Source organism: Peromyscus californicus, unplaced genomic scaffold (genome assembly GCF_007827085.1).
Source record: "Peromyscus californicus insignis strain IS unplaced genomic scaffold, ASM782708v3 Scaffold_7__1_contigs__length_154581171, whole genome shotgun sequence".
Taxonomy (NCBI): Eukaryota; Metazoa; Chordata; class Mammalia; order Rodentia; family Cricetidae; genus Peromyscus; species Peromyscus californicus.
Window position 1 is genome coordinate 70004737 of NW_026294595.1, and position 26636 is coordinate 70031372.

Consider the following 26636-nt stretch of genomic DNA (forward strand, 5'->3'; position numbering starts at 1 on the left):
GACTCCCATAGTGGAAGAAGAGAACTGGCTCCCTCAAGTCCCCTGATTTCTACAGGCACACTGTGTTATGTGTGCACCCTGGCCCCCAAATAAAGAAATGTAATGATTTTTTAACAAGGAACTTTTATTGATTAAAAATAATTTTTCAGGATAAGTGTCATGACACATTTGTAATCCCAGAGTTCCAATAGGAGGGTGAGACATGAGTTCAAGATCAGCCTGGGTCACCTACAGGAAAGAAAGTCGAGAAGAGGAAAACTACACACACACACACTTCACATTCTTTTCTTAAAGCTTTGGACTCAGTAGGTCTGTAGAAATCCTAGAATCTATTTTGACCAAGCACACCTGATTCTTATAAGTCCTCCAAGTTTATATATAGCCATGACATAAACAGACCTTTCACATTTAAGCAACATTTGAGGAATGCTTCACCTCATGAGCTCTTGTGCATGTATTCCAGGTTGCCTTAAAATCACCCTTACTCAGAAACTTGGAGAGTAAATCGGAAAGAACATGGAATTTAAAGTTAAAAAAACAAGATTCAATTTTTTCTGACATTTGCAAGCTATATGACCTTTACACTCAAGGCTGTATCACCCCCTGGTACTTGTATATTATGTGGAAATAGCAAACCAACACTAACCTGCCTCACAGGGTTGTCATGGAATCATCTAAGAATACTCAAAAAGGACTGCAAATAAAGATGTCATTGTTACAATAACATCTCATGAAGTCAGTGTCCTTTAATTCAGAATTCGAGAATGTTGCTGTCCAGCCTGATGTGGAGCTGCTGTTTTTCTTTCTTTCTCTCCATATTATCTACAGGCATCATTGCCTCCGTTAACATGACAAGCAATGATAGGTACTAGGACACAGATAAGCAGTAGCTCCTGTTCCACACCAAAATTCTAGGATTGAATGTGCAGGATTGGGGAGCTTGTTTATTGCAACAGCACTGTTTATGTGACAGGACTGGAGTCTCAGCTGTCATTAGAGCTTGGCTGGCAGTATTTCTACTGGAAGCTAGCTTAGCTGTGAGCAGTTAACGCCAGTCATTAGAGAAAAACAATCTAGAGAATGAGTTTTCTACATACTATAAATGCTAAGGGAACTTTAAAACCGATTATTTAAATTTCTAAAAGAAACTGTCCCCTTTCCTGGCTGCCTTGAGGAGCATACACTAAAACTATGCAATATTTCTTTGGCAATCCATTGTCATCAGGATACACCAACTTAACTTGCAATATTACACAAAATGAACACCCTCCCCATTTTTAATGTGCCAGGAGGGTCTGCCAAGTGAATGACACAATGGTGCCCTCCAGGGCTAGCAGTACCTATGCTTTCTTTACAACTTCAGACTCTTTCACAAAGATGACCATCTTCTTCCTCACACAACTTGAAGGAATATGTGAAAAAATGTTTTCTCTCCAGCCTTCTTTCTCATTGTTACAGGCTGGCTATCCAAAATGTACAGGACCAGAAGTGTTTCAAGGTTTGCTGGAGTGTTTTAAATTTTGGAACATCCACATACACTTTGAGCGGAACACTAAATCACAAATCTAAAACCCTAAGCTCCCAAATCTGAAACTTTGGGGACAGCACATGCTCAGGGGCATTCAATTTGGGGAATAATTCAGATTGGGGATGCTTGCCAGGTACCACAAATTGCTGTGCAATAATCCTTCTCTACACTGTGTGAATATATGCCATTGTGATTGGTTTAATAAAGAAGCTGACTGGCCAATAGCTGGACTGTGGTGGTATTGTGTACCCTAATAAACTTATCTGGGGTCAGAGAACAGAACAGCCACTAGATATAGAGGCCAGAAAATGGTGGCACACACGCCTTTAATCCTATCACTTGGGAGGCAGAGATCCATCCGGATCTCTGTAAGTTTAAAGCCACACTGGAAACAGCCAGGCATGGTGACTCACGCCTTTAATCCCAGGAAGTGATGGCAAAAAGCAGAAAGGTATATAAGGCATGAAAACCAGGAACTAGCTGGTTAAGCTTTTAGACTTTTGAGCAGCACAGTTCAGCTGAGAGGCATCCAGTCTGAGGAAACAGAATCACCTGAGGAATTGGCGAGGTGAGGAAGCTGTGGCTTGTTCTGCTTCTCTGATCTTCCACTATTCACCCCAATAACTGGCACCAGGTTTGTTTTTATGAATAAGAACTGTTAAGATTCATGCTACACTGGACAGGATAAGGTTAGGCAGGAGACCCAGACTAAGGACACTGGGAAGAAGAAAGGTGAAGCTAAAGGAGTCAACAGACGGACAGAAGGAAACAGGGGGTGCAAGATGAAAGAGAGGTAATGCCATATGGCAGAATGTAGATTAATAGAAATGAGTTAATTTAAGTTGTAAGAGCTAGTTAGTAATAAGCCTGAGCTATGCTATTGGCTAAGCATTTATAATTAATATTAAGCCTCCTTGTTGGTTATTTGGGAACTGGCAGGCAGAAAAGTCTGCCTACAATAAATCATTTCTGCTTTTCTCTAATTCACCCAAGAACTCTTTTCAGTACTCTGCTATCAGAGCCTGCTATCAGCATTCCCATACTACTTTTTATCAATCTACTACAGTTGCTTGTCTGCCTCTGAACACTGAATTATCTTACCTGGCCCTCCTCTAAACACATTCATAATCTTGATTGTGTAACTGTTTTCCTTGCTGTGACCTCACAAAAAACAACTTAAGCCTGTGAACTGGTACACAGGGCTGTGTTGAACTTTCTTGCAGTTACTGCTTCTGTATATATAGTCTGTCCCTACTATCAAAGAAGTTTTCTAAGAAATCTGGAGTTTTTTCCAGTATTTTAAAATAAAAGTCTAAAAGTTACACCAGGCATGATGGCACAAGCCTGCTATCCTAACACTTGGGAGATGGAGACAGGAAGATCCAAAATGCAATGACATCCTCAGCTAGTTCAAAATCAGCCTGGGCTACATGAGATCCAAACAAAAAGAATTTCTTTTAAAAAGAGTTGAAGTTTCTAGAAGGCATGGATTTATTTTACCAGAAATCCAAAATTTTTTTTTTTTTTGTTTTTTTGTTTTTTTTTTTTTTGGTTTTTCGAGACAGGGTTTCTCTGTGTAGCTTTGCGCCTTTCCTGGTACTCGCTTTGGAGACCAGGCTGGCCTCGAACTCACAGAGATCCGCCTGGCTCTGCCTCCCGAGTGCTGGGATTAAAGGCGTGCGCCACCACCGCCCGGCGAAATCCAAAATTTTTAAGAAACTATTTTGACCAAATATGCTAGAATTTCAACTTCCACAAATTTATCTTAGCTCTCATAATTATCAAGGTTTTATTCAGTTTAATTGGAAAAAACTTTCTTGCTAGAAGAAAACCTATTTGGAACAATTGTATAAGGAAGATACAAGCATGAATAAATGTGTTACCAAGATTCTACTAATATTTGAATAGTTATTACATGTAATAGTGTACATATATCCAAAACCATAGATGAAGAAAGGTTAGCTTGTCATCATGCCACTCAAGGTAGCAGAGGACTGGTACACAACAGGGCCACTGAGCACAGGAGCTCACGGCAGTTGCAACTGCATGCACAAGACCTGCACAAAATCAAGCCAGTCAAAAATTCCAGCTCATGAACTCCCACCACTAGCTGAGAAGCTGGTGGGAACTGATGGCTGCTGGAAAAAAGGAGTCAGTTTTCTTCAGAGATGCAGCCTATGACAGGCTGTCCATGCCCCAGTGGGTGACCAAGTCTTAGTTTACTTTCTAATGCTGTGATAAATGCCAAGACCTATGGTGATATTTTATTTGTACTGAATAAATATTTTATTTGTATGTTAATAAATAAAGTTGCCCGGGGTTCAGAGTTATTAGCAAGCCATAGCGAAGGCCGGGCGTTGGTGGTGCAAGCCTTTAATCCCAGCACTTGGTAGGCAGAGCTAGGTAGATCTCTGTGTGTTCAAGGATACAGCCAGCATGAAGACACATGCCTTTAATCTCAATACCAACCATAGAAGACCTGGAGGTCTGTAAAGACAGGCAGTGACAAGGCAGTCATGAAGTTGGGTTTACAACCAATGAGAAGGCAGAACAGAAAGTCTTTATAAAGACAGACACACAGGAAGTAGGTCTCTTTCGGAGAGGTAGGACCACCGTGAGAGGAAGGGTAAGGTTTTTAGCTCTTAGCTCTGACCTCTTGGCTTTCTTCTTTGCATTGGTTCTGTGTTTCTTATTTAATAAGACGGTTGGTTACATCTACATTTGGCGCCCAATGTGGGGCTCGAACCCACGACCCTGAGATTAAGAATCTCATGCTCTTGTTAAAAAAAAAAGAGAGCCGGGCGGTGGTGGCACACGCCTTTAATCCCAGCACTCGGGAGGCAGAGCCAGGCGGATCTCTGTGAGTTCAAGGCCAGCCCGGGCTACCAAGTGAGTCCCAGGAAAGGTGCAAAGCTACACAGAGAAACCCTGTCTCGAAAAACCAAAAAAAAAAAAAAAAAAAAAAAAAAAAAAAAAAAAAAAAAAGAGAGAGAGAGAGAAAGTGTAGCCACAAGTTCTGGCTAAAAGCTTAAATCCAGCCACGTGTTCCCGCTTGAGTTGAGTCAAGCCTGGGCTCCAGCTTCCTTAAGCTCCGACCACGTGCATTGGCTTTACAGGCAGGGGCCCTGTTCGGCAGGGAACGCCTGAGTTGTTTGTAGCACCCGCTTTAAGCAAGTAGCTCCAGCTGTGTGTAACTGCTTGGGGCTACGGTCAGTCCAGCCTGAGACCAAGCCGACCTGGGCCCAAGCTAGGGAGCCGGGCCGCCCAGGCCGGAAACTGGACCTGCCGCCAAGCCAAGCGGTTTTTAATGGATTCTTGTCACATTGGGCGCCAAAATTCTGGTGCAATTATGGTAACATCCGCACCTGTGTCTACCATACCAGACAACAATGACCAATAGCAACTGGGAGAGAAAAGGATTTATTTGGCTGTCAGGTCACAGTCCATTATCAAAGGAAACCCAGGCAGGAACTAAAGGCAGGAACCTGGAGGCACGAATTAAAGCAGAGGCCAAGGAGAAATGCTGCTTACTGGCTTGCTCCTCAATGGCTTGCTCAGCCTACACCTGCCCAGGGAATCACACCACCCTCCATGAGCTGAGCTCTCCCATATCAATAACCAATAAAGAAAATGCCCCATAGATTTCCTGCTTTCATAACTTTGTAACAAGTCTAGTCTGAACAGCCTTGGTTAATTTCAATCTAGCTTTTCAGAAGCATATGATACTTGGGGTTTTAAATCAAAGTGGGAGGACGTACAAATTATTTTACAAAATGCAAAAATAAAGTTAAACACCCCACTTCCAAACAAAACACACTATTCACTAAATAAAATTATAATGAACTCTTGAAGGGCTTACAGTTTAGAACAAATGAGGTAACTCATTCACTCAGATGTGCATATATCACATATACATGATGTACCCACACAACTAAGGTAACAAATGTGCAAACACACACACAAGGCATTGTAACCACTCCAAAATTTTCAGTGACTTCTGTATGTAGTCCTGGAGGGGAAAAAATCATAATGTATGTTCTCAAAAAGTGGAAAGAATTTACAAGCAGAAAGTGTGAAGGTGAATGTGGAACAGGAGAAAGTATCTCAGACAACAAAAATCAATACTCAACACCTGCACGAAGATATCAAAGAGGAAGAAGAAAGCATAAGCAAGTCTGGGACACAGTAACCCATGCAGAAATACAGTCAAGAAAGAATGCATATAGGCTGGAAAGGTGGCTCAGTGGCTAAGAACATTGGCTGATCTTCCAGAGGCTACAGGTTAGGTTTTCAGCACCCGTGTGTGTGTGTGTGTGTGTGTGTGTGTGTGTGTGTGTGTGTGTGTGTGTGTGTGTGTGTGTATTACCATGTGTGTGCCTGGTATTCAAGAAACCAGAAGAGGGCATCAGATGTTCTGGGACTGGAGTTATTGATTGATGATTGGGAGCTACCATGTGGGTGCTGGTAATAGAACCTAGGTTCTCTGGAAGAGCAGCTAGTGCTTTTAATTGCTAAGTCATCTTTCCAACCCTCAATCTTTTTTTTATAAGGATGCAAAAACAGATGTCAGAAACATACATGAGAAAAATTAAAACTGTGCCAAGAACTTGATGTTACCATGAAGTTAAACTTTGTGCAAGTGTAAGGAACAATTTGACTATGGGGTTTTATGGAACAATAGAGTTGTACAAAGTGTCCTGTGAGGAAGAGGCACTTGGCAACACAGATGAAGGGGGACTGCAATAAATAGTAAGTTCAGTAAGAGCTGGCACACTCCAGTCCTGATGCTGCAAGGATAATGTGCTTCAAGTAATTAAACATAGGGAAGCAAACTGGCCACTTGTTAAATTTTATCTACTGGTCCACAGAAAAATGTGAGAAATTTTCAAGAACCTTAAAAATTAAACTTTCTACATAGACATCTAGAGTTAGACTCCTGTAAAGACCACTGCTGAAGGGTATTGCTAAGAGATAGGCAACCCAGCAAGCTACATCTGGTTTACAGGACATGTTAATATGCTCAAAGTCCATGTAATCAGTAACATCTACAACTTCAGCTATTTCAGGGACCCCCCCCCCAGAGCTGTCAATCAAGTGGTCACACCCTTGGGGATCTGTAGCAGGAAGTTTCTCTGGTCCCTCCCACCTCGTGGTCTGGATGAATCTCTTCCACCCATGGTCCCACAGCCGCTTATAAAATAATTACACAGAGGCTTATATTAATTACAAACTGTATGTCTTGCCACGTAGCCGAGGTGTTACCGGTCTGCTGGCATCTTGTTGCTCCTTTGGTGGTGGCTCAAGTCTCTTCCCACTCCACCCTTCTTCTCTCTGCATCTCTGCTTGGATTTCTCCCCTGGCTGTAAGCTTTCTTGCCATGGGCCAAAGCAGCTTTATTTATTATCCAATGGGAGCCACACATATTCACAGCATACAGAAAGACATCCCACAGCAGGGATCCTCAAAATGTCATCATGACAGCTCTGGCTGTGTGAAATCTTCCCCCAGCCTAGGGGGAATCTAATCCAATCTTTGACAACCAGAGAAGACTCAAACCACTGAATCCCCAGAGAGTCACCTACCCAACTGCCAGAAGCCCTGATTGTCATAGCTATTGCGCCAGGAGTCTTTACTTGAGTTATAAAAGCTTCAGATGACCCTTAGATGACTAGACCACCCACAGCCACCCTGATCTCCTTTCTGTCCTTAATCTGGTGAGGGAGGAGCACTTCCCCCACCCTAACATCTAGTACACTCCTGAGATTGGTGAGATTTGGATGAGCAGCATTCTCAGAGCACTCTAGATCTTTATCATGGGTAGAAGGGTCTGAGCAAATAACACAAAATCAGTCACCTCCTGGGGCTCTCCGCCCTAGGCACACCCAGCAGCAGAAGCAGTCAGAAGGCAGCTGAAGAATCCCAGATTACAGCTGGGGGCAGAGACTGCAGAGCTGAGACTGTGGGAAAGCAAGAGCTGTGGAGAGCCAACACTGCAGCTGCTGCAAGCTCCAGACACTGTTGAGAATCTCTAGCTCCAGTGCCCTGATGCTAAGGAGCTGACAGTCCCAACCCCCTGAAGCCCAGGCCTGTAGCAGAAAGAGCAGAGTGTCCTGGCACCCTAAACTCAGAGTTCCACCAGCTGCGGGGTACTCAGTCAGCAACACTGAAGGCCCAGGAGCTGCCCATGGTCCCAGCACCCTAGGCTCAGGAGCAGGGACACTAAGAAGCTGTACTTTGCCTTCTTATGCTTTCTATCTAATAGAACAAGAGAACCAGAAGTGGACTGGTGATAGGCCATCTGTAGGGGCCTTGAGAAAGCATACAGATTATTAAGGCTTAGAAATGATAATATCTGCGTACTGTGAAGTTAGAGGCAAGGGAATTTCCCATGGGATTAAATTTGGAGAAGGTTCAAATGTACTTGAAAAACTGCACGTAACTGAATTTGTCTATGTCTATCCTAGCTTCAGCTTACTAAAGGGAGCCAGATACAAAGAACTGCCTAGTAAATTTTTACCAAGTATAGACGTCTCCTGTGGTCAGGCTCACTATTTTCCTATGATCTTTTTAACTTCAGATTGTCAGCATGAAGTTGGCTATGTGGACTGCAATTGTTTCTTCATTCCAATAATCCCTAGCAATCAAATCTGTGTGCTTTGTATGAACAAAATGTTAAATGTTACTTATTACCCATGAAATTGCACCAGACTACCCTAGAAACTCATTAACCTCATTTAAAAGATGTAGTTAATATTTAGAGGTTAGCTATCTTTGTTCAAGGTCAGTTTAGTGAGCAAAAATGCTTGCCCTTGCTCAGACGTCTCCAAAGCCAATCTGTTAGCTGTATACTACAATGCAATACCCTGGCCTAGCCTTTCCTCCTACCATCCTATGACTTCTATGACTTGGTTGTTGTACTTAATGGCTGTACAGATAACTTTTTGGAAAGTAGAGTCTCGCTGGAATTCCTAGTTGGAGAGAAGATAAAATTTGCCTTCTTTTGCTAAGGGAAAAACAAAAATAAGAAAACGAAACAAAGCTGACAGTTCACACTACAGTACTATGGGCTTCCTTGAGGAAATAATAACCCAGTGCTGGGCCATTCAACAACCTTTTCACTCAGACCCTGCTAACAGAATTCTCATACCACAGTGGTTTGATTTTTACTTCCCCCAAAGAAAAACAGTGTCTGCAAGGTGTTCTTCCCTGTTTTCTGCCACTCTTCACCAAGCTAACACACAGGGAATGAATCACTTCCAGGGACAGCTCTGATTTCCCTCACAAGCTCCCACTGGATTAAGCACACTGTTACCCACCCAATACACCACCAATATACCGATTATACCATGCTAAGAATAAGAGAAGTAAAATAAAATATTAACTTTCCAAATGTATCCTTATCTACAAATAGCATTAAGTGGCATTGGAACTGACCTGTACAAATCCATTTACTCATATAGTTAATCTTACTCATTTTATTATGCTACTAATTCAACAATTAGGTTCTAGTTTGCCTTCTACTACTGTGATATAAAGACTATGATCAAAAACAACTTAGGGAGAAGAGGGTTTATTTTCCCACCATAATCTGCTCACTGGGTTCCCGTTTGCCATACATATCACTGGCCCTCGCTGAAACAGACACTTAGAAACTACTTTTACTAAACAGCACTGGCTCCCCACTTGGACCCATACGGTAACTGAATGCAGGAGCAAAGCCTGGCATCTCTGTCTTCATTTTGTCTCGTCTTCCTCATTCTTTGACTACTGAAATCACACAAATGTGCAGTCTGCAATTCCAGAAAGGGTGGTGGAACAAACCCTCCACTCCAAGTGCTGGCTACTTACTATCCACGAGGGCAGAGCTGCACTCTGGAACAGAAGTGATCACCCCATAGGAACCAGAATGATCCCTTCACAGAATGACAAGTAGGAAAGGATGACAGAGATGAACACACTTCTCAGACCAGCTCATGGGTCCAGAGCTAAGGAAGGGTCAATAATGGTCAAGACCACACCTTGACCAGAGCTGCTAATTATGCATACCACAAGTCCTTTGCCCAGTTCTTCCTCTATTTAGTCAAAAGCTTTCAGCTGAAGACACAGGGGATCACAGGACCCCTCATCTGTTCCTTTCCCAATGTGGCCAACCGAAGCAAACTTTCCTCTGCTCTTCACCATTACTTGGAGACAGATAGCTGAGCCTAGCCTGCTAAGGATACCAGAACCCAGAGGTTTTTACCCTGAAAATTCACATTAGATTACTAGATACAGTAAAGTTCCTTGGCCCCACCCAATACACCACCAATATACCGATTATACCATGCTAAGAATAAGAGAAGTAAAATAAAATATTAACTTTCCAAATGTATCCTTATCTACAAATAGCATTAAGTGGCACTGGAACTGACCTGTACAAATCCATTTACTCATATAGTTAATCTTACTCATTTTATTATGCTACTAATTCAACAATTAGGTTCTAGTTTGCTTTCTACTACTGTGATATAAAGACTATGACCAAAAACAACTTAGGGAGAAGAGGGTTTATTTAATTGTCTATACAGAGGAAGATAAATTAACATCACTAGCAGAAACTAGGCAAAGCCCCCTAAGAATACCTCCAACTAGCATTTATTTAAAGACCTCAGGGAATAAACACTCAAGCTTAAGACAGCAATTCTATAAGGGAGAAAACCTAATACTACTTACATATTAAAATTAATCCTAACATCACAACTCTCCCCAAATCGCTGTCTAATCACAACCTACCCCTAAGAGTCTAAGTGTTGCCTCTGCTAATTTGTTTTCTAAATAATACTCTCCATCCATCCAACTGCTTTGAAGAACTCATTTGAATTCTGTTATTTAAAGAATCCTTGAATTTGGAAAGTAAGGAAGTGTTTAAAGACCTAAGCTACATGCAAATAACATGGGGGTGTGTGGTTTTATTTGGGGGAAGGCGTCATCTGTGCCAAAGCACTGATGTGAAGAGGGGTCAGAGGACAGCTGTCAGTCTTTCCTTCCTCTCTGGGTAGTCCTGGGCATGGAAATCAGGTTGGCAAGTTGAGGACTAAGTGCCTTTTCCTGCTGAGACATCTTGCTGACGACCCCCAATCACTTCTTTTGCTTCAGCATTTAAAATGTGGTTTAAAAAAATTTTTTTTCCCAAAACTCCATAGTAAATTGACCTCAACAATATTTCACTCTGTTATGACACCATGGTTCTCTCCTGTCCCAAAGTTCTAGTTCAAATTTCTTTTCTACTTACACATACTCTTCCCTAATTTACCAATTTCCCTTCACCTGGAGCCAAGACTAAGAGCAAGTGTTACTTTTGAAATGCAATGTCACATCACTTGACTTTCACTATGGATGTGTGCATGTGTGCATTCACCATTTGAGTTTTAGCCTGTATAAACAGTTTAAAATAGCAAAACTAAAGTAACACTAGGCTTTCTTTGCAAATTACATCTTATTGCATAGCTGATTCCCTCTGGCATTACTGTCATATTGACTTAAAAGAAGAAAAAAAAAACCCACAAACAAGTTTTTCCAAGATGACAACAATGAATCCGAGCAAGTCAATTGTGAAATTATAATCTAGATCTTAATCACATTGAACACTTTTTCCCCAGGGACTATGAAAAGGTAACAAGTGATTTTGAAAAGCTGTATAAAAATCACGATTTGCCCCACCTCAAGGAAAGAGCTCACAAACTCGTTTCTACTTGAAATATTTTCTTGTAATATTAGTTCGTTGTCCCAAAAGATTAACTGTCATGTCTTTCCTGCTAAGTTGTTTAATGTTCTTTAATGAACAAAACAAAAAAAACCCTGAAAAGTAACATGATTTGTGTTTTGTGCGTAGTCCATGGGCAACCATACCCCAAAATTCTATAAAACATTTGAGAAGTGAACAATGAGTTACAAAACACTAGTGAACCACATATACGTCATAAATAATTACCGGGGTTTTTCTTTTTTAAGCCAAAAAGAATTAAAGAAACAAAGGGGCGGGACCGAACCACGACTTTAACTTCTCTGATAACGACCTTTGTTCTAGTTTTTAAAATCTGCCAACTGAAAGAACAAGGTTCCCGGGTTTTGCTCACTTTTTGTGAAGACACTTTTTCTCAAACCCTTTTGCAAAAAGTACTGCCGATTACGATACGAAGACTTGCTGTTTTCCCAGCAGAGCGCTTCTTACTCCTTGGAACTCCAGAAGAGTTTAGCAAGGATTCCTCTGACACCGCCCCTGCCCCCAAAGGAGTTCGTAAATTACATGAAATAAACCCAATCCAAGTAACCGGGGAGGCAAGTTTCCCAAATCAGGACTTCTAAAATTCGTTGTCCCCGCATCCCTTCCTCTTATCCTCACCTATGCATCTCACAACAGGGCCAGTTTTCAAGCCAAGTGAAAAACTTTATTAAAAACACTCCAAGGGGCAAAGCGGACAAGGCACCTGACTCCGGCCGCCAACTCAGAAAGGTTTCAACGGGACGAGCCCCCGAGAGTTAAGAAAGGTTTTCTCCGTGCCCACTAGGCTGCAGGTCAGATCCCCCAGAACCCGCCAATGCTCCCAGGATCTGCACAAGTTTCCGCGCTCCAGAAGCTGGCTCGCAGAGCGGTCGGTGAGAGAGGGCTACGCCGGGGCCGTGGCGGTCCACTCACCTGCCCATTCTCCGAGCCGCGGGCCGACCCAGCCCTCGTTGCCCACGCACCACACCTGGAAGGCCCTGAAGAGCGAGTACGAGGCCCGCAGGGCCAGGTAGGCCACGGTGCTCGCGCCCACCCAGTAGAGAAAGCCGGCCGCCGGGAGAGCGCGCTCCATGGCTCGAGACTAGGCCTCACTACCTCCGTGAATGGAAAAGAAAAAAAAAAAAAAAAAAAAAAAACAACGAATGAATGGAGCGAAGAGGCGGAGCCGGTCGTGACAGCGACGCCGCCGCTGGCAGACGCCGCTCTTTGAATGCTTTGGACCCAAGACCCGCCCACAGCGTCATACCCATGTCGCCATTGGTGACTTCCCGTCCTATGAGCGTACTGTGTCTTCCATTGGCTAGTCTCCGTTGAGTAGCCCCGCCCATACGCCCCTCCTGCACGCTGAGCGCAGCATTTTCGTATTACGACAGTGGATCGCTCACATGCCACTCAATATTTGGCCCCGCCCACGAGCTCACATCGCGCCACCGGAGTGCAGGGATCTCTCATTGGCAGAGGCGCCCCTCACGACTACGAAAGGCTGCGCGCTGATTGGCCCGTGAGACCTAACCTGGTTTAGCTTTGCTTTTCAGGAAGGAATGGAACCGGAAAGGGAAGATTGTAGTAGAAGTCGGCATGGAGCGGCCTTTATGTTTACGCCTTTGCATTAAACACTTTCAACCCCTTGTTAGTTCTATGAGCTTCTCTGATAAAGGGTTGCGGTTCCTCCTGCCTGCGCCACACGCTTTCGCTCCAGTTTCTAAATGCCTGCCCTTGAGCTTTAGACTCACGGTTCCCAGTAATTCTGAATTGGAGACGACTCTACTCCATTAACAGTTGTAAAGAGGAATGAAAAGTATGCTACAAGAACACAGCTTGTGGAGCAAGTCTCCTGGGAAATGATTCGTTTTTAAGTAATTCTTCTTCTTCTTCTTCTTCTTCTTCTTCTTCTTCTTCTTCCTCTTCCTCTTCCTCTTCTTCTTCCTCTTCCTCTTCTTCTTTCAGAGCTGAGGACCGAACCCAGGGCTTTGCACTTGGTAGGCAAGTGCTCTACCACTGAGCTAAATCCCCACCACCACCACCCCCGTTTTTTTTTTCTTCCAAAGTACATACTTTATTTCTATCCACAGTGCCTGTTGAGCAGAGTTCTAGTTTGCAATCCAGTTTACACAACATCTCATGGGGCTGGTTGTCCTGGTCATGGGTGGAAACAAACATCATTGGCCTTGCTCAGGGAAATCATGAACATTTTCACAATTTGGAGGCCACGTAAATCAGCCCAAAGAACGATTTCCTCAACAACAGTTCCCAAAGAATGTACCTACTAACTCTCCTCTCTTTCATAGGCCCAGTCAGACTGGAATAATTTTGCGTTTCTTTCTGAGTTTTTAGCATAAGTCCTCAGTGCCCCAATGTTTCCATAGCAACAAAACTATTAACCTGCCTCTGAGTCCCTCGGCCCCATGTCTTTCACTTTTCTTCCAGGCTCCCAAGTGTCTGCTGTCTGGCCCTCTTGTTAAACCATAACCGCACTTCAGAACTTGAAACATGGTCTTGCTGCTGCTGCTGCTGCTGGTGGTGGTGGTGAATAAATTTCTCTTTCTTTCTCTCTCTCTCTCTCTCTCTCTCTCTCTCTCTCTCTCTCTCTCTCTCTCTCTCTCTCTTTCTCTCTCTCTCCTTCTCTCTCCTTCCTCCCTCCCTCTCTCTCCTTCCCTCTCTCTCTCTCTCTCTCTCCTGCTCTTCACCATTAATTTGACTGCTTTAATTGACTTATCAAGGACAGGTGGCCAAACCATACTTGTTTATGCACAAGCGGTGGCCCTAAGTCTGGTAACTGGTGGTATATGCCTTTTTATATGAGAGTGTACACCCTTGCATGGAGGCCAGAGGTTGACATGAGTGTCATTTTTATTTTTGTTTTTGTTTTGGTTTGGTTTGGAGACAGTCTCTCTACGAAACCCTGGTTGTCCTGGCAATATCTAAATAGACCAAGCTGATCTCCAACTCAGCTCTTTGCCTGCCCATGCCTCCTGAGTGCTGGAATTTAAGATGTGTGCCACAGTGACTGCCCAACATGGGATGTCTTCACCCCTCTCCACCTTATTTTGTTGAGACAGGGTCTCTCAAAGACCCGGGTACTCACCTGTTTAAATAAGCTGTGCTGTCACTGCCTCCCCAGGGCTGGATCACAGATGCAAGCCACTGCATCTGGCTTTCACATGGTGCTGGGGATCTAAACCTAGGTTCTTATGTTTGAGCAGCAAGCATTTTACCTACTGAGCCATCTCCCCTGCCCCTGAAAGGAACTTTTAAGGGGACATAAAAGTGTGATGTCTAGTAGATCACAGAAGTACTTCAGCAAAGTTCCGGGGTACAGGGGACGGTGGACACATGTAAACAAATTGATCTCTGTTCAGGCTCATCTTCTGCCTTCAGCTTATAGGTCCAGGTGCCCATTCAACATCTCCACTCAAGCTTAATACATTTATTTATTGTTTATTTTTGTTTTGAGACAGGATGTCAAGTATCCCAAGCTGATCTGGAATGGGCAATGTAGTCAAGGATAGCCTTGAACTCCTGATCCTCCTGCCTCTTCGTCCCAAGGGTTGGGATTACAGGTATGTGTCATCATGTCTGGTTTTTTAATTCAGTGCTAGGGATTGAAACCAGGCCTAGTCAAGCACTGTATCACCTGAGCTACATGCCCAACTCAAACTTAATATATTTAAAAATAGAACTCCACACCTCATATACCTCTTATAGTGGTTTGACTGAGAATGCCCCTTCATAGGCTCATATGTTTGAATGGTTGGTCTCTAGTTGATAGAACAATTTGGGAAGGATTAGGAGGTGTGGCTTTAATGTCATTGAGAGTGAATGTAGAGGTTTCAAAAATCCATGTGAATCCAACTTAGCTTTCTCTGCCTCTTGCTTTTGGATCAGATGTATGTTCTCAGCTGCTTCTTCAGAGCCATGCCTGCCTGCTGCCAGGCTCCTTGCTATGTTCTTCTGAAACTGTAAGCAAGCACCCAATTAAATGCTTCCTTTTATAAGCTGCCTTGGCCATGGTGTCTTGTTACAGCAATACAACAGTAACTAAGACACATTTTTACCTTTTCTTTTCCATCTCCTTAACTGGACCACTACTCACGATTTTTCTGGGATGCAAAACATAGGGTGTCAACCTTCCTTTCTATTAAATACTCATATCCAGTTCTTCAACAAGTCTTATCTATTCTGTGACCAAAATATACCTTGAGAGATTTCTTAGCTCTACTACTGCCAACTAATGCAAATCTCAAGTGTTTTCATCCTACAAGGCAATAGCTTCAGAATTAGTCATTCTGAAGCTGTCTTGGCAAACAGAGATTGTTGCTGTAGAATTTCTGTTATAGATATAGATACAGATATAGATATAGATAAAGATATATAGATATGAAACTGGGCATAGCCAGGCAGTGGTGACACACACCTTTAATCCCAGCCCTCGGGAGGCAGAGGCAGGCTGATCTTTGAGAGTTTGAGCACACTTTTAATCCCAGCCTGGTCTACAGAGTAAATTCTATCACAGGCTCCAAAGCTACACAGAGAAACCCTGTTTTGAAAAAATAAAGAAGAAGAAGAAGAAGAAGAAGAAGAAGAAGAAGAAGAAGAAGAAGAAGAGAAGGAAGGAAGGAAGGAAGGAAGGAAGGAAGGAAGGAAGGAAGGAAGGAAGGAAGGAAGGAAGGATCTGGGCATAATGGTGCATGACTTTAATACCATCATCCCAGAGTCAGAGATAGATGGGTCTCTGTGAGTTCAAGGCCATACATAGCTAAATGAGTTCCAGGCCAGTAAAGGCTACCTAGTAATAACTTGTCAGGAAAAGAGAAAGAGAGAAAAAAAGAAGACACGTAGAGAATCAGACACAACCACATTGGACTTCAAAATCATTTATTTATAAGATTTCAAGTTGAGAATAGTCTTTATTGTAAAAGACTATTACAATGTGAATTAACAACATTGTATTGTAGTAATACAGATTTCCATTAGAATTCATTGGCAGTTTTTCTACACTGTGATACAAATATGTACAAATTCATATCCAATTTTCACATCAAAATTGGGAGTAGCTTGTTGTATAAAAGAAAATTTCATAATCAGGAAATGTCACAGGAGTTGGGAGTTTTTAAGAATACCATCATAGCTAAACCTTTGATACAAGAACCAGACCCTTCATTACTTCTTCTTAACAGTCCCGTCATCCACTCTACTATCTGATCTTCATTTGATCATAGTTCAACATTGTGCTTGCTTTTTTGTTTTTGGCAGGGTCTCATGTAACCCAGATTGGCTCCAAAGTTCCTACACTTGAGCTTGGTTACCTCCAACCTCCAGCTCCTGAATGCTTGAATCCTAGGCGGATACCAACAAAGCCATTTCCTCTGTGCTGGGAAGCACACTTTGCACCTACTAGGTAAGTGCTCTGTCAACTGACAGAGCTACATCCCAGCTGGACACACTGAGCTATGATTCCATTCTACACTCCAGTTGTCAAATCCTGGGTTGGAAAAAAAAGTCCTATAAAAAACAAACTAATTTAAAAGAAATAAAATCTTTAGCATTAGAAACTACTTAGAAGTTACTATTTGATTTCCTTAAGCAATAACATTATCATGAGAAAAGAATACTGGGTTTTCATGTCAAGTATTTTCGTGGGCATCACTGCATCCAAACACAACAGCCCCACTCTCCCGCCAAAGAAACCAGCTCTTTGATAGATCTTCTTCTGCAAGGACCCATACGTGCTATGGTCTAGCTCTAGAAATAGACATCTTGCAAGTTCCTTTGAAGGTCCAGCAGGGATGGGCAGCTGTTCACACACCTTTGACTAAAGATAGACCTCCTTCATCAGAGAAACTCGTCTTCTTCCACCAAGTCCACAGCTTCTGGAGGGAAGGAGAAGAGAACATTAGCCTGGCCAACAAGATCAACTGAATCCACCCTGGCACTCAGTGGGTGACAGATATCACAGCCAGATCACCCTTGCAAGAAGACATTCTGCACTTAAAAACTCCAGGGCTCTTTCTGCTCAAACAGAACTTGAGCTGACATTCATGTTGCTTCTAGAAACATAGTTTTCAAATAAAACTGAGACCAGCCTATTTGAAACAAGGAATTTCAATATACAGCTTTAAGGATAGTGAGACGCCTCAGAGAGGAAAGGTGCTTGGCACTAAGCCTGATTACCTGAGCTAGATCCCCGAGATCCACATGGTGGAGAGAGCCAACTCCTTCAGGCTGTCCTCTGACCTACACAAACATGCCACGGGACACACACACACACCCCAAAACAAATGAATGAGTGCAATCAATAAATGAAAACACAGCTTTAATAGCTCTCTTAGTTTTTCAATTCCCAGACTCACACAGACTTATAAAAACCAGAGAAGTATGCCAAGCCATTTAGTACCCTTCCTGGTTGGTAGCTGATGTATCTTGACCCAGCGGCCTGGCCCCAGTAACTGCTTTACTTCATTGTATCACCAGACCTAGTAATCGCTCCAGCTATCTTACCCAGGGTACTTTCACCTTTAAAAAACAATCAGAGCCACAATTAAGTCAGCTCCAACTGGGTAAAGGGGAAGCAAACAGGGATGTTGTAGCAATGTCTTGCTGCCAGACAAAACCTGCAAATATTAGGATAGTTCTGCAAGCAACAACAGAAAGGAAAGAATACAGAGGGATGCCTTCATGTGTTCTCTTCACCTGAATGTTGTGTTTGCAATGGATTCAGCATTTGCTATTTTTGCTCATGGATTTTTTTTCCCCTCCAAAAGAATCTTGTTAAGTTGATTTCTATTGCTTTTGCCTATTTCATTTTTTTCCTCTTTATTTTCTTGGTAAATATATTTGATGCACGCAAAAAGACTATACAAAATACAAATTAGTTATAAATGGGCATGGTAGTGTTTGCACAGCACTTAGGAGGTTGAGACAGGAAGAGCCAGAATTCAAAGACAGCTTGAACTAGATAGTAGGACTCTGTCTCAAATAAACAAAAAAAAAATGTTGATTATAAAGTCAAATGTAATAGAAAACAGCAAACTAAACACCCAAGAACTGTCCTAAACACACTTTTATCACAAATACACACACACACACACACACACACACACACACACACACACACACACACACACATATATATATATATATATATATATATAGATGTCTAGATATATAGATATACAGATACATATAATAGTGTTTAACTTGTCTTATTTTTAAGCTCTGCTTCATAAGCATCATTTAGTGGATGCTGGGGCATCAGTTCAGATCTTCCTTGCAGAACTATGACATTTACTCTCCTATTAGCCAGAATGCTGGTTGCTGAAGGCTGGCAGCTGTGTCCCTCTGTGAGCATTACCCTTGGTCAGGGGAGCTACTTCACCTCCTCCTCAATGGGAACTTGCACTTCATGACTAGCAGGTGGAGACATACAAAAGCCTGGGCCATTTACTTTATGTATGGACACCTCTGAAAAACCCTCCCAGCTTCAGCACTCCTGTGACATTGCCTGAGGCCTCAATTGTAAATGGTCTCAGTTCAACCTCTTCAGCTTAACCCTTCTTCCCTCACTCTCTTACAAATGCTGTCCCTAGAGTACTCCATAATAGATCCTCAGCAAGCAAATCTCACCCTCAGCATCTGTTCCCCCAAAACCTGTTATGGGTTGCAGTGTGTCTCCTCAGAGGACCTAGCCACCCTCCAACCTGTCAAAGGCATTCCTATTTGGCAATAGGGTCTTTGTGAATATAAAGAAGTGATGATGAGTTTCAACTGGGTAGGGGTAGCTTTCAATCCAATCATCCCCCATGGAGATAGTCTGATGGAGAGCCATACAGAGAGGTAGAGAGAAAAAAGCCAAGTGATGATAGAGGGTGAGTACAGTGATGCAGACTCAAGCAGAGGGAGGCTGAAGATTGTTGACAACTACAAAAGCTAGGAAGAGGCAAAGAGCCATCACTGGACCCTCCAGATACAGGGCAGCACTGCCAACACCTTGATTTGGCATAGTTGGATTCAGAACTGTGAGAATATGTCCCTCATCCTCTGTGTGTGTGTGTGTGTGTGTGTGTGTGTGTGTGTGTGTGTGTGTGTGTGTGTGTATTATGCATGTGTTTGTGTATATGTGTGGAAGCCAAAGGTCATTATCAAGTGGCATCCTCCACTGTTCTTCAGCTTAGTTTTTGAGGCAGGATCTCTCACAGAATCTGGGGTTCACAGATTTGGATATATGCCTGACTATACTCCCCTGTGCTAAAGTTACAGGCATGTGCCACAGCACCAAGCTTTTACATGGGTACTAGGAATCTGAACTGAGTTCCCATGCTTGGACAGTAAGCACTTCACCCACTGACCCATCTCCCTGGCCCAAGAAATGTCTACTCCTTAAAGTTACATCTCTCCTGACAGGAATGAAGGTACTTTAAAGAGACATGCGTGCCCTTCTCTTGCCTAACAGACTATGGAACAATGGTCTATTGGAACTATTGACTGTTGAAACAATAGTCACCAAGAAATCGGGGTCACCCCTAGAACATCAGCTAGAAAGAACTGGCTGAAGTGTGAAGCCAATCAGAAGGGAATTTGTCTCCTGGAACAACTTGTCAAACAACTTTGCAAGAGACTGGAGTAGAGATGAAGATGGATCAACAATGGGTAGGACCATGCCTTGACTTGAACAGCCTAGTTATTCATACTTCTTGCCTTCGATATAAACCTAACCCTCAAGACCCCAAAGATGGACTTGGAGGGTCAACTGGACCACTTTGTCCCTCTTTCAGATATTACCACATCTAATGAATAATTTCTTCTCTGTGTTTCATGATTGCTTGTCTCTTTAATTGGAGTATTGACAATAGATGGGTTTGTTGATCCTTACTTTGTTGTGGATGCCAGGCCCCAGGTACTCTGATAGGAACACTCTGGTAACATAATGGGACCAATCTAACTCCATCTTGTAGCAAAACATCATTTGTAGCTGTTCCATGTATCCAACTGTAGCACACAACAAGCAAGTCTTCCCGAAGTTGGAGAAGTCACTGCAGAGATCACCAGAATCTCTGATACGGACAAGGAGGGAGCAGATAACATAAGACACACAGATAACAATCCCAGAGTCAGACATCATCTGCCTTACAGTGCCCAAGCTTGTAGTCATGTCTACTGCTTTAATAGTAGATAGAGTTCTAAACCCAAGTTTACATTAATTCTCTGTAGACTTAAATATGAAATAGTAACTTGGTGAGCCAGGAGCAAGAACCTTTTAGTAGTGTAGCTGCCTATTAGCTATTCATGCTTCTGAAAGTAATCTTGTGGTGATATATTGTGTACTCTAATAAAATCTCTGTCCTCTGCCTGAAGGTCAGAGGACAGAATAAGCCACTAGATTAAACATAAATGCCAGGGAGTGGTGGCACACAATCCTAGTACTCGGGAGGCAGAGATCCATCTGGATCTCTGTGAGTTCAAAGCCACCCTGGACTACATGAGATTGACTTAGTCTAGGAGAGAAAACAGAGCCAGGCAGTGGTGGCACACACCTTTAATCACAGTACTGGGGAGTACACACGCCTTTAATTCCACAAAGTGATGGATGGGCGGAGAAAGGTATATAAGGAGTGAGGAGACAGGAAATAAAGGTTTTTCAGAAGTTTCCCTTTCAGCTAGAGGCTCTTTCAGGCTGAGGAGTTGGTGAGGTAAGAGGTGGTGGCTGTGACTTTCTCTGCTTCTCTAATCTTTCAGCTTTTACCCCAATATCTGGTCTGGGGTTTTTATTAAAAGACCATTTAATATTTGAGTTACATAATCCTAATAAATTCTTGTATTCCACCAGCCTGGACTGGTTAGAGTCTTTCTACAGTCTGCCTTTGCAGTTCAGATCTGGGGTACTGTGGGGCGTTTACCCAACCACCCCCACAGTTCCCCTGAGTTTTCTTGAGTGCGAGCAGCAGGAAATATTAGATAGAAGGATTTATTGCGGAGAATATCGCGGACATAAACAGATAGAAAATAAAGGCTAGCCTCGAGAGGGCCTGGAACCTATTCCAACGGGCCCCGACTGTCTCTGCCCCAGGGTTTTTATAGACACGCCAAGGGGTGGAGCAAAAGACCTCCTCCCCCAGCACAGCCAAGTGCAGACCATCTCAGTCACCTGCACTGAGGCCCGTGGTCCTAATCATCCTCTATGCAGACCTGCTGGGTAAAGCCACGAGGAACCCGAGAACGGGCTCCCACAGGTCCCCCTTTCTTAATATATAAAAATAACTATTAATGGCTTACAGCAATCTACATAGCTGTTACACCTCCATTTTTGCCTCAGGGAGAAATCACTTTCTCCTGCTGCTTGGACTTAGCATTTCAGCTGTCCCCAGGTCAAAAGCTTCCATAGGAAACTTTTTCTTCCCCATAAGCTCAAACAAGAGCTTTTTTACTACCCAAAAAGCCCAAAGAAAGATTTTTTTCCCAGTTTGCATTTATAGCCCCCAAAGTTAGAAAATTGTAGTTTTTCTGTCTAGTTGCCTTACTTATTTTTTCCTACACAATCTTACACTTCTAAGTTTTTCCTAAACTATATTACTACGCTATACCTTATATTTTTCACAGATAGAAATTGAGAAAGGGATAGAAGATAGAAAATTTTGACAGAAGAGAATTTCGCTGCAGCATCGGACATCCTTCCAGTCCGTTTTCCTTTTCTCTCGAGGATAAAACCCCTGCCTCTCAATATATATAAAAAATATATATTTTCCATAACACCGGCATGCCTTATCCACTGGCAGGGCTGACTCAGCACTTTTGCCAAAAACTCTGTAATAAAACTATTATTTTCCTTTATCTTTAGTCCCTATTACTTTGTCTTTAGTCCCTGTTCATTTGTCTTTAGTCCCTTTTTTTTAGTCCCCCCTTTTTTTCTTTAGTCCCTTTTTTTTTTCTTTTTTCTTTAGTCCCTGTTCATGGCGCCATTCTGTGGGGCGTTTACCCAACCACCCCCACAGTTCCCCTGAGTTTTCTTGAGTGCGAGCAGCAGGAAATATTAGATAGAAGGATTTATTGCGGAGAATATCGCGGACATAAACAGATAGAAAATAAAGGCTAGCCTCGAGAGGGCCTGGAACCTATTCCAACGGGCCCCGACTGTCTCTGCCCCAGGGTTTTTATAGACACGCCAAGGGGTGGAGCAAAAGACCTCCTCCCCCAGCACAGCCAAGTGCAGACCATCCCAGACACCTGCACTTAGGCCCATGGTCTAATCATCCTCTATGTAGACCTGCTGGGTAAAGCCACGAGGAACCCGAGAATGGGCTCCCACAGGGTACATAGAAGTTGTTGTTGTTGTTATTGTTGTTTTTGTTTTACAGCTCCTCAGGAAAGCCACACAACAAAAGCCACGCGGTTTGTAGCAATTTATTACAGCAGCCCTCAGGAACTCATACATGGACTTCAGATACAAATGTGGGTAGTCCTCTGGATCTTTTGGGGAAGTCCTGGAGATTAACAAACCCAAGGCTTCAAGCATGCTACCCCAACACTTTACCAGGGAGCTATCTACGCAGACCCAAAGCCTTGTATTTTCACTTTACATGATGCTTCTGAGAGTTACATTGTTGGCTACAGCTACTGCCATTGTTTAGGTAGAGTTTGGCCCAAAATGTTCTATGCAGACAACTTCATCTCAGTGTAATGGTGCTGAGAGCTAGTGAAACTTATTTGAGGGTACTCCCCTTAGAATGAATCAATACCTGAGTCTAGGGAGTAGATTAAGTCTCAAGAGACTGAGTTGGGCTGGGTGTGGTGGCACATACTTTTAGTCATAGCTCTAGAGAGGCAGAGGTAGGCAGATCTCTGAATTTGAGGCCAGCTTTGTCTACAGAGTGACTTCCAGGACAACCAGGGCTGTTACACAGAGAAATCTTGTCTCAAAAAACAAAACAAAACAAACAACACCAACAAAAAACAACCAGAGACACAGACAGCCAGACAGCCAGACAGTCAGACATGGGAGGCAGAAGTGTTACCATGACGGTGGATTATAAAGTTCAATATCTCTTTACTTGATCCAGTCTTTTTTTTTTTTTTTTTTTTTCGAGACAGGGTTTCACTGTGTAGCTTTGCACCTTTCCTGGAACTCACTCTGTAGCCCAGGCTGGCCTTGAACTCACAGAGATCCGCCTGGCTCTGCCTCCCGAGTGCTGGGATTAAAGGCGTGTGCCACCACAGCCCGACTTGGTCCAGTCTTACATTCCCTTCATCTCTCGCTATGTGATCTCTTCCACTTGTGCCCCTGCTGGTATGTCCGCACTAACATATGGAGATGACAGCTTGAGATCCCTATCATACACGGTCACCTCACCTAGCATTCAGAACTGTGGGCCAAAATAAACCCCTTTTCTCTAGAAGGCACCCAACCTCAGTCACTTAGTGACAAAATGGACTGAGACAGTTATGGGTCTCTAATTCCCTCATTATCTGGGGAACGATCCCTCCAGAAATATATTATCAATATGTATATTTTTAAACCTTTATTATCTCTAAAATGATTGCATTTGCTTAGTAATACACTGATATGTTGTTTAGATTCCTTTATTTTTAACATTTGGAGAAATTTTTATATAAATTTAAAAGTTTATTATATATTAGTTGTTTTCCATGTCAGGCAGAATAATTACCCCCCAAATATCCATGTCCTAACCTCTAACCCCTCTCTGTATATAAGGTGTTGTACTTAGATAACAGACTTAAGACCACAAAGTGATCTTATTTTTGTGGTTATCCAGTTCTATTAGGTTATCCAGGTAGACCTAATCCAATGCTACATACAGGTCCTCAGATTAGAGAACCTTTCCTAGTTTGGGTCAGAACAGAAGATGTGACAGCAGAATTCCAGAGAGGTGCAATGTTGCTGGTTTTGAGGATATAGAAGGGATCCATGAGCCAACAAATATGGGAATCCTTCAGCTTTAAGCTACAAGAGGTAAAAAAAAAAAAAAACCTCTCCTAGAGCCTGTAGGGAGAAATGAAGCCCAGACTCCTTCAGTTAAGTCTAGTCTCTAGTCTCTAGACCTGTAATAAACATTGTGTGGTGTTTGTTGGTTTAAGCTACGCATCTATGATCATCTGTAACAACAATAGTGTTGAATGTCATGTGTGTTTATGTGTACTCAAAATATTGGGCCCTTTCTATGAGGTCCCCTAATTCCATTCTGTGACAAGGTTCCTTTTTGTTTAAAACATACACAGTTATTTTAAATTCATTTTATATGTATGAGTGTTTTGCCTGCACATATGAATGTGTGCCATGTCTGTGCTTGGTGCCCTAGGAGGTCAGAAGAGAGTACTGGATCCTCTGGAACTGAAGTTACAGATAGTTGTGAACCACCATGCGGGTTCCAGATCTTGATTGAGTTGACGCCAGTGGGAAACCTGCTCGTGGCTTTGGAACACCCATGTTACACAAATCCATAAGGAAAGAAAATACCATAGCACATGGACAATATCTGTTAAACATCTGGAAATAAAACTGTATAACCACAGGCTCAGTCAGGGAGAATTTTTTTTCTCATGTTTATGTGTGTATTGTATATGCACATGTGTGTGCATGTGTGGAGGCCAGAGGTCTACATCAGGTGTTCTCCTGGATTGCACTCCACCCTATATATTGAAGCAGGGCCTCTCACTTGAACCCAGAGCTCACTGATTTAGTCTGTCTAGCCAGCCTGCTTGCTCCAGAGATGCTCTGTTTACACTTCCCACACACTGATATTCAAGGCTGGCCACCACACCCCCTAAGTATTTATGTGGGTGCTGAGGAGCCAAACTCAGGTCCTCATACTTATACCACTGAACCATCTCCCCAGCCTCTAGAGAAACTGCCTTATCAATACCTAAATAATTCTAGGGAACTGGTTTTTTATTTCCAACCTATATGCCATCTCAGACAGTGCTTGGGAATTATCTTATTGGTGCCTAGTTCCATACCTCATTATCCCTGTATATCATATGTGTGTATTAAGGCTATGAATGAACAGTCTTTGGGAAAGTCCTATGCCATGGGCCTGTTTTTGGTCTTATTTACAGGAAGAGCAAAAGGCCTAATGTCAATGTTTTCACCAAGTCCTTCTGAATAAGCTACTCATTTATCATTTCATGAATGGGATATTTTAATCATTTAAATGGTAATGTTCAAAAAAAGACTTGCTTTCCAAAGACTGTTTCTTATTCATAGAAGAGGTAAAATAAGCTGGTCTTAACATATGAAAAGGCACTGTTTATAGAAATTGAATTCACTGCAAATTTATAGAGGGGGAAAAACAAAGATTGTGGACAGATCATAAGTTTGAATACAGTTTGCAAGTACATAGAAAACACAGTTCAGTGGGTAGGTATGCCTGCTGCACAAGCGTAAGGAATGAGTTCAAATCCCCAGCACTTATCTAAAAAGCATACACATACCATAACACATACACACAAGAAAATAATAAAAAATTCGAAATCTACTAGCAATACTTCTTAGTTTCAAAAAATGTAACTGATACTCAAAAACATGGCCATTTGCTTTAATATTTCTGATGCCATTTAGATTCCTTCTTGTTATTCCAGAGTTTGTCAATGTTAGAGAGGCATCATCAGACTTGTTGATTCTGAGACCATAGTCCCTGAACTTCCCAGGCTTTTTTTGCGCACGGACTGAATGTTCAAACCCCATGCAGATAGCTTCTTTCTTTCCCTGCCTGGAGGTGAGAACATTCAATGATCCTTATGATCCCAAATGCCTACTCAGGAGTAGCTTAGCCAATAGATGGGAACATTTACCTGCACACTGGATGTGGCACCTGGCACATTCCCCAGGGAATCTACTGTGGCTCCATTTTTAAATTTAATCACAACTCTGCTCTTGTTCAAACTTCATATCCACTCTGCTCTGAGACATAAATCAAGTCTTAATCTAAAAGGGAGAAATTTTTTTTGAGGTGGTCTTACTATGTAGCTCTGGCTAGCCTGAAACTCACTTTGTAGACCAGGCTGGCCTTGAACTCACAGAGATACACCTGCCTCTGCTTCCTGAATACTGAGATTAAAAGGCACGACATCAATTAAAATTTTGTATACATTAGAATGGATTTTATAATAAAGGAAATTAGTGATCTTGTTGCTAAAGAACTTGGGTCTGAAATTTTAATCTCATCCATTTCCCATCAGAAGAAAATTATATATTGATGTACCGTATCTTTAAATATTTATATATTATTACAAAATCCCACTTATTCCTTATTTATTAATAAGAGGATAAATTGTTTATTAGTCTCTGCCAGTTTGAAAATAAATAGAAAAGCAGAAACTAGGTTCTTGGGAAAAGGC

At 42.5% G+C, this 26636-nt stretch overlaps 1 protein-coding gene and 1 long non-coding RNA gene across 4 annotated transcripts in view; both read right to left on the reverse strand.

The window, feature by feature from the left end:
- Hsd17b12 (hydroxysteroid 17-beta dehydrogenase 12) overlaps positions 1–12430 on the reverse strand; it is a 135577-nt gene extending 123147 nt beyond the window's left edge. Inside the window, exon 1 of one of the 2 annotated variants that reach the window (XM_052723843.1) lies at positions 12204–12430. In XM_052723843.1, the coding sequence (XP_052579803.1) occupies positions 12204–12363 (160 nt within the window). In that variant the 5' untranslated portion in view covers positions 12364–12430. The remainder of the gene's footprint in view (positions 1–12203) is intronic. The other variant, XM_052723842.1, reaches the window with a different exon arrangement.
- Positions 12431–16149: 3719 nt separating this feature from the next.
- Positions 16150–26636, reverse strand: part of LOC128100666 (uncharacterized) — a 110880-nt gene continuing 100393 nt past the window's right edge. For both annotated transcript variants that reach the window (XR_008214884.1, XR_008214883.1), the window contains one exon: positions 16150–17161. This is a non-coding gene — a long non-coding RNA (uncharacterized LOC128100666). The remainder of the gene's footprint in view (positions 17162–26636) is intronic.